The sequence below is a fragment of the Corvus brachyrhynchos genome, unplaced genomic scaffold (assembly GCF_000691975.1).
Source record: "Corvus brachyrhynchos isolate BGI_N302 unplaced genomic scaffold, ASM69197v1 scaffold139, whole genome shotgun sequence".
Taxonomy (NCBI): Eukaryota; Metazoa; Chordata; class Aves; order Passeriformes; family Corvidae; genus Corvus; species Corvus brachyrhynchos.
In genome coordinates, this window is record NW_008246062.1 from 2,137,095 (window position 1) to 2,146,081 (window position 8,987).

The following is an 8,987-nucleotide window of genomic DNA, read 5'->3' on the forward strand; positions in this document are numbered from 1 at the left end:
GCTGCATGAGCAGTGAAAAAGAAACACTGTGGAAAGAGGGACTTGGGTCTGTGCCATCTTGTGTATATTTTTGTTTTTGTTTTTAAAATGTGAATGCTTAATGATCTGTTTTGAATCATAATGGTTTATGATGCTTCCTGTTATCTTAGTGATAGACTACAAAACTCTTTTTACATTAAGAGTTTATAAACTCTACTACATACTTCTTTAATTAAGAGCCAATGCTGAGAGTTTCTAATACAATTTCCAAAAGGGCTTTTTGGTGGCTGAGAAGACAAATTTCTAGCAGCCTGTTTTAGTAGTACAGAGGATGTGAAGGGAATGCTGTCACAGCACTGTGCAATGCCTGACCAGTTCTTCTCTGACCCGGCTGTACCAGCTTGATCCCAGTGGCACCAACCTCCCAGATTGGGCATTTCTGTGCTGCTCTCTTGAGCTGTATTTGGAGTTTTATATTCTACAATAAAAGCAAAAGTGAAACTTCTTCATTGAAAGAAGAGTTTCAAAGCTTACCTTGGCCTGGTCTCCCTGCTCTCATCTCTATCTTCTTGCCCACGGCCCTGCCTTCCTTCTGCTTTGTACACTTATTCTTAGTGTTGCCTCTCCTGATGAATTTTTTGGAGACTTTATAAGATTACTTTCACAAACTTTATCTGTCTAAATAGTTAGACTTCTAATCCAAACTTGTAGACCTTACAGATTTTCTTCTCCCATGATGAAACATGCAGACTTTCAAGCTCATTGAAGTTAGATGAAAAAGTATACATGGGGGAAGTGTCAAAAAAAAGAGATTATTTTCCAGTTTGTTGCCGAGATGCTGTGAGAGACTGGACTATTAATGATTAATGATTCAAAACATTTGCCTGTTTGTGGAGGTGCCAGGGTGCTCTTAGGAGGCCAGGTTTGCATCCCTCGAGGGAGGAGGTGAGTTTTTGGGTGTGTATATGCTAGTCTGCATGAGACAGACGAGGTGAACTATCACAGCCTGGCTCCTGCAAGGCAAGATGGTGCTTCTTACTATGCTAATTGCTCTTCCTTATATAACTCCCTCAGTTGTTAAACTGCTCCCTTCCCCCAAGGGAAGATAAGATGGGGCATTATCAGCTCGACTGAGAGGCGGCTGAGAAGGGATCATAAACTATCAACCCCCAAAGTGTCCCCAGACTAATTTCTGGGGCCTTGCACCAGAGGACTGAAAGCTCCCCCCCACTCAGGGGAGGTACCTGGGAATTCCCACTGAGCGTGAGTATATTTTAACCCATTTCATTCTAATGCACTCCAAGGAATGCATTAACAAGAACCTGGGTTACTCTCCCCTTGCTCATTGACCATCCAGCACACTGGCAAATGTACCAAAAAAGTGAGGACAGCCTGAATTATCACCATACTTAAAGGGACAGTTGCCCATGCCATCTTCCTTCTGTTTGGAGGGCAAAACCTATCCAAGCAAATGTGTGTAAGCAAACTTCTGCAGAATGTTTGGGATTTTTTTCTGGTTGATAAGCAGGAACAGTACAAGGGGACCCTTGGCCATTAGTTTGCTTGTAAAAATCATTCACTATCACAAGCCAAGTTTGCCAAATCAGTTTTCCTGTTTGAAATGTGCTGACTCTTGGGTGGCTGGTCCTGTAGCTTTGACTTCACTGAAGCTATTAAGTGTTATATCAGTAATAATAATAATGAAGCCTGTTTTTACTTATGTTGTTATTCAAGTCATGTGAAGGATACATACCCTGGTTTTAGAGAAAGTTGCATTTCAGGATTTGACCATTCTGACTGTGTCTCTTTAAATATTATGATACAAATAAATGGTGAGAAAATTCTTTGCAAGTTTCAAACCATTCTAGGTCTACTCTGTTGCCTCCAGCCAGATGCTGTCTGATGTTACTTAGACAAACCAGGGCAAACCATTATCCTGGGATTAAACACTAAATACCTGCAAGGAGCATTCTCTTTATCAGATAGCGCTCTGTTAGCAGAGTTCATTCACTTTATTGCATATATGACTGTGGTGTCAAATAGACTGATTTACAACACCTGGTCTTTTACATAATCTTTGCTATTTGCTGTGCTTGTAATCTGCCAAATCATTTAGCCTTCCCGATAGCAGAAATGCTGTAAAACTTAGATAAACTTGCAGAAGAAATGAACTCGAAGGTACTGCTTAAATCTAGGGCCTGCACATTTGCTGTAAATGCAGTGGCTGGTTTGGTTTCCCCTGCTTAATCTGTGATTGAATATGGCTGCTGGAGAAATTGAAATTTTATGATAGCACTACCGTCAGAGGAGATAAGCATTTGTATGCTAGACTAGATTAATCTAAAAAGAAGTTTTAGGTGTGGCTAATGAAAGCAGTGTATATGTTAACTGGGTTTCTTTGGGGTTCAAACCATATGTGTGTATCTGTATAGAGTCTAATCCTAAACTTTCTCCATGTGAAAAGTCTCATGTATCTGTGTGCTAGTTCTTGCTATCAGTGCAGCTTATTCCATTTTATGTTATCTTTAGATATTTTTAAGGAGTTTCAGTTTTTAAAGGGTACTTTCTGAATGCTAGTACAAACAACATATTTCTCTAAAATGATCTGGTTTGGCTACGCAAAACTCCATGTCCTTCTGAACTTTTTGGTTGGGGTAACTGAAAGACATTACATTTGCTTAAGGTTAGCCACGAACAAGATCCAATTGAACCAAAAGTTGTATTTTTTCATTTTGAGTCACTCATTTTTTGCTACTTAGACAGATAATAGAAAGACATGTAGACAAGCTTAAAATGTGGAAAAGAAATTTGCAAATTGGCTTTCTGATTGTGAGTGAGATTCAAGCTAGCACATTTGTAGGAAAATAAAACAGTCTGTAGTCAAACAGAGGAGAGAGCCCTATGAGGCAATAAGGTCAAGTCAGACTGTATTAGAAACAGTGCTGACCATCAGATTGGAAGAAACAATAAAGATTGAAGGAAATAAAAGTTTTTATAGCATAACTTCAGTAGTCACCATTACCATCAATATTAACCCATCAGTACCACTGCTAACTCCTTTGACCTGAGGGAGTAGTTCTGTGTCTCAGACACAACAATGAGTTACTTTGTCATGGACAAAGTAACTTGTCATGTCAAGCACTGGAATGGGCTTCCCACGAAGGTGGTGGAGTCACCATCCCTGGTGGTTTCCAAGAAATGACTGAATGTGGCACTCGGTGCTCTGGTCTGGTTGGCAGGGCAATGACCAGTCAAAGGTTGGACTTGATGGCCTTGGAGGTCTTTTCCAGTCTAAATGATTCTGTGACAATGTTCTGGTGACGGATGGGACGTAGCACTTACTTGTGGAGATAAAGAAGGGTGTTTTCTATGGTATGGCTAGTTCACAGAAGGAAAACCTTTTACCTGCTGCTGCTGCACAAGGCTGTTGGACAGCACAGGTGGGGGTCTGCCTTTAGGCGTAAATTGGCCACTACTAATCTCTCACATCCATAAACTGTTGTAGACATTTATTCTTAAGAATTTTTCATCCCATCTGAGTTGAGAAACCTCCCCCAGCTGTCTTAGTTGCTTAGTCTTTCTAGGTTCCTACAGTCATGAAAGAAGAATCAGAGGCTTTTCTCAAAGCAGAGAACAGCTTGAGATGTTTCCTCATGCTATGGATGAGCTCTTTTTGCTTACAAGAAAGGTACCCTATGGATCCAATCACCTGTGCTGATAGTTTCATTTGGGTGAATAAAGAGAATAATGTTTTGTGCATGAAAATCTTTGAATGTGTGAATTACTTCAGGATTGGGAACATCAGGTAGGTTGGTGCTAACAACAGCATGGAACAAAGGGGACTTTTGGGTAAAACTCTGGAGCGATATCTCTTACATATATCACGGAGAGATCACTGGAGAACAGTCTCCGTGGGGAAGCAGTGGAAATGGTATTGTTTAAGACATTTAAAATTGGACAGGAGGAAATATATTGTACTGATCAATCCTGTGCTGGTATTTAGATCAGGTCTTGTCTCCTGTGAATATTAATAGAGAGTCCCTGTCTGAAATACCTGCCATTATTCAGTGCACATTACCAGATAATATTGGCTTGCAACCTTCCCCCACATCTGCACTTGCACTTAAAGGACAGTCTGAATGATGCTTAGCACCTTTACCTTTTCTCTTGGTGCCTCAAGTGTTGATTTTGTATTACCTTGCTTAGATTCTATTCCTTCAGTGCTTCCACCAGACAGACTCCATATAGTACACGGAGATTTACAGGAAGCACATGTAGTTTGTGGCAATAATAATAAAGTCTCCTGCTGTTTTCAAATCCCCAAGAAACTAAATCAAGTGTAGAGGTCTATTCAAAAAAAACCAAACGTGCAGCATAAGTCACTTTACCATTGCTAGCGTGGGTCTGCCTTGTACCTGTTTGGTGCATTTTGCTGTCATCTCTTTGAGGTCTGTGTTCAGTCTCCAGAGTGCACCTAAGACATTACACACCTGAAATGGAAAAGCTGATGAAACAGCCTAAAATAGCCTGAGCACCCGTGCTTTGCTTGCCTCTTTTTTAGTACCTCTGTGTTGTGATTACTGACATACAGCAGTTGTGGAGTCCATACAGCAAAATTCGTTCTGTGCCGGTGGCCCCTGTCAGACAAATCTAGGTCTAGTCTGGTTTATGGAGGCAGGAAAACTGGATTCAATTCCTTCATGGTGCTGTGATCTTAATGGAGCTGTGTTTTCTCACTGTGTTTCTGTAGGTACGAAGCCTCTCTCCTTGACCTGGTGGAAGCTATGAACCCAATATCAGCCCCGGGACACCTCTGCCGAGAACCTTTTGACAGGAACAACGCGCACACGCCCTGCTGTCAGAGCCACAGGCTGTCGTCATCTTGGTGCCAGACCCCCTGCAGCCCCAGGAGCAGAGCAGATGAGCTGGAAGAGAGCCGGCTCCTCAAGGAGATCTTCTTCATTTGACACAACTCCTTGGTCTACAGCTACTCTTAAATTCTTTGAGTGATCACTGCTTGTTTTCCCTCTTCTAAAACACAGCTAATTAGCATCCAGTTTCATTTTGGATTTAGTTATCATGATGCAAGTATATTGTTGGGGTAGGCCAATCAGGAATTGTTAACTTTTTTTCCTAAACCTTTCATGTGCCAAGTAATCAATTTAAAATAGCATTTTTTTTAATCTACAACATTTTCTAATAGATTGAAGTCACAGTTTTGCCAGCCTTATATCGGAAGTATATTTCATTATCGATTTTTTTGGCTCTAAAGCAGTTTGCAAGAACTGCCTAACATTCAAGAACCAGCAGGTTCAAAGTAGATTATTTTCTAATTAAACAAGTCTGTTTAAAACCTGGCATATTATAAAGGTACAAGCACTTTAGTACTTTTTCACTGATTTTATGATCTACTTTTTCCTTCAACATTCTGATATTTAACACGCTGAGTTTTTAGGGGATATATCGTAAACTCAACTCTACAGTGTCTGATAATGTTAATAGTTGATGTTGCAGGTTGATGTACTAGGCACAGGTTTGAATTATATTCCTCTTTAAATCAGTGCTCTTTGACAGAGTTTATGTGCTGGGTAACGTAGCCCTGAAATAGAACAGAGTCAGACATTGTAGAGTTCCAAAACCTATTTGATGTACTTTTCAAGATGAAATACACACTAGTGCTAGTATAAGAGCAGTCTTAAGACATATTCACTAACTTGCACTATTTTGATCCTGCATCCAGGTTCCATTGTAAATAAGACAAATCAGTAATTATTTCCACTAGCAGCTCGCAATGCACACTTTCCTGCCAGCTTTAATTATTCATGTTGTATCTATTTCAGTTTATTTAAATGCATTTCCATCTACTGCATGTACTTGGTTATTTAAAGAAATGTGCCGAATTGGTAAAAATGACTGCACATTACAGGATTAATGGTCATTTTCTCCACAATGCAGTGTTCATATTTTATTGTAACAGTAGCCACCGGCATGTGTTCCTAGAAATATGAGACTAAAATACTCATTTTGCACAGTAAAATTGCAGCGAGGGAAAGGTAGAATTGATCCAGTATGGGCAAGTTCTAGGCCATTTGCTCCCAAACACCACTTCATGGGCCAGTACTGCTTTTCAAACAGTCTCTTTAGGCAACCATGCTTATCTTAATAGCTGGGTTGAGTTGCTGTACCAATGCTTGGGGTATGGCTGCTGCCTGCCTCCCTGCACTGCTCCTGTGCAGTGTGTGATGCTCTGCGAGGTGGATCTCAGATGAGAGCACCACAGCCCCTGGCAGCACCGTGCTCCTCTGTCAGTGAAACGAAAGGAGAGTGAAGGGGAAGAAGAACCTCAGGTTACTCTGGGCTGCTTCATTCAGGCCCAGTCTTAATCACAAATTAGGTGATATCCTTTCTGTGCATCCCAGCTGATTTTTACAAGCTGCTTGGAGGAGTTTAAAGGAGGGAAGCAGCATTGCTGGACCAGAAAGTTACTACTGTGGAAAGTCCTTGCATGGTCTTGTCCTGCTTTTAGTGAAGTGTTACAGTTTTTTGGAATATGTCCATCTGCTGTTCAATGTCCCTCTTGTTCTACTCCCTGAGCCTGTGAAGGCCCAGGTTTCTGCTAAGAGCCCCAAAGATGAATTCAGTACCCTGGCCCAAGCAGAGCAGGTGGGGACATAAGTTTTCTCATTCTGTTGGCTGAGTAGTCTGCTGCTTAAAGAGGGCAGGAAAAAGGAGGAGAAAGAAGAGAAAAATGTACAAAGACCAGCAGGAAACTTGGGGATAACTGTCACATAGATCGTAGGGTTTCGGGTTGTTTTATGGCTTTTTTTTTTTTAGCTTTGTTGGTGTTTTAAGTGTTGGCATTTATAGAGAAATAGTTCTCTGATATCAGTCCAATTGCTTCTCGTCTCTTTTCCAGTTTGACTGAAACTTTAATTGCCTTTTCTAATAAATGCTAACTGACCTTTCAAAACAGCAAAAAATACATGTATATTTCTTGAAAGGTGCCTTTGTGTACCCAGTTGAGAACACTCCGTGGGAGCATTCTGTTCTTTGATTCCTTTGTGGGTGCCAATATTTAACTGCTTTAGGATTCCTTATGATCACTTAGTCCATAAAAAATTCTAATTCTGAAGGTGACTTTTGGCTTGAATTGTATGTTTTGGTTGTAGCTCTTTTTAAAAGGACATTGTCAGGGTTGTGGGCTCTATGCTCAAGGTGCTGTCCGTCAGTCTGACCTACATGGGGGACACACCTTTGTGAAGCAAAGTTTTCTAGTGTAAAGATGGTTGAAACGCCTGATGGGTGAAGAGCTGTATGCTTTAATTCTCTATGAGATGTGGACAAAAGAAACAAAAGCTATTAATTCCGTAGACCCTGTGGAAAATAATTTTTTATAATGCTGGCTCTTGCTCTAGTTATCAGCAGTACATTAGGAATAGTGTTTAGCAGTCAGTGCAAGCAAAGATATTTTGCCATGAGGCACTACAAAGTTGAAGTTATTAAAACATTTATAGCCTTAGAAAAAAAATCAATGATTGTCAAATAGGAAAGGACAAAATCAGTAGTTGGTACTGGGAGGGGAATTGTTTTCCATCTGCTAAAACAGTAGAGGAAATGCAAAACTTAAACTAGCAAAAGCAATGACGTGACAGTGTCCTTTTAAGTTTGAGCTTCTATATTGGGAGCTGCTGCTGGGGAGTTGGTCCAGCCTTGGACGGTTTGTCCAGAGGGAATATTCCCAGTGAATATCCTTCAGCTACACATCAGACTGTGTTTTACATGAGGCTTTGTGTAGTAACATGACTGCTGCTGAGCCTTCTACCCACGCCTTCAGTTTGTGTCCTTCCCACGTGGTTTGTGCACACACACTTGCTGCCTGTTTTTGTAGTTTCTGCTTTTGTGCACCTTGCACATCACAGACCTGTAATAATCACACCCTTTTCATTTTTAGCCTCTCCAGTCTTGCTGTTGAATCCCATCTTGAGCACGTATTTATATGTGTGAGTTCTTAAACTAATAAATTATCTGGGGATTTAATTTATTCTTCCAGACTTTTATTTGGCTTATCTTCTGATTTTTGTCCAGCTCAGATGTCAATACTGCCATTGACAATGTGTTCCACTTCCCACATCATCACATCATATATGTTGTGAGTCTCCAGTTTGCTAAGATACATGAAAAACTTGTCTTAAGCCTTCTCTTCCTCTCCAGGACATGGGTCTTGCTGTGAGAAGGAGCAAGGCCTCCTTTGGAGCATGAGGTAGGGGAGAGGTCTCAAAATACAAAGGAGAAGAGAATTGGAGAGCCAGCACCATGCTTTGGGACAAAAAAGTGAATTAAAGTGTAAGGAAGAAAGGATGGAGATGAAGGCAAGAAAGGACAAAGATGCAAGGCAGAGAACTGTACCAAAGGATCACCAAAGGTCGAGATGAAGTGGGAGCGAGCCAGAGGGCGGGGATGAGTTAAACTATAGTAAGCTGGCAAAGGAGAATTGTGTGCTTGTACTTTAAAGTGAGAAATGTCTTCAAACACTGGTTCCCATAAGAGCCTTATGACTCCACACCGTTTTCCAAATCATGTTCCTGCATTTGGGGAACTACTGTCCAAGGGATGCTTGGCAAATGAGGGAAAGATGGAAATTACCTTGACCTACCTTTAGCCTCTCCCCTTTAGAGCAGCTGGACAGAGAGGCCAGAGCACATGGAGAGCAATTGTGCAGAACCCGGGTATAACCCAGGGCATGGACTGAATTTAATTGCTAGCAAGGGATGGTGACTTAGGTGACTGAAGAATGTGAGACTGGATATAGCAAGAATCAGAATAAACAAATAAAATTTGCAGTGATCCAATGAGCTATGGAGGTTTGGTGTTAAGGAAGGAGAGAAAGGGTCTTAGCTGCACTTCAGAGAGATTGAGCCTGAGATATCCAAAAGACAGTCCTTGAAAGTGCACGTGAGCCTGGAGTTAAACTCTAAAAGCTGGAGCAGAGATTTTCTCAAATACGACCT

General features: G+C 41.1%; 1 protein-coding gene across 1 annotated transcript in view; it reads left to right on the top strand.

Annotated features, from left to right (window-relative positions):
- The window catches only part of KIAA1328 (KIAA1328 ortholog), a gene marked incomplete at its 5' end in the record, with an annotated part of 167,931 nt that extends 159,895 nt beyond the window's left edge, over nt 1-8,036 (top strand). Inside the window, one exon of the mRNA XM_017746573.1 lies at nt 4,730-8,036. Within this exon, the coding sequence (XP_017602062.1) occupies nt 4,730-4,946 (217 nt within the window). The remainder of the gene's footprint in view (nt 1-4,729) is intronic.
- Nucleotides 8,037-8,987: the final 951 nt, after the last annotated feature.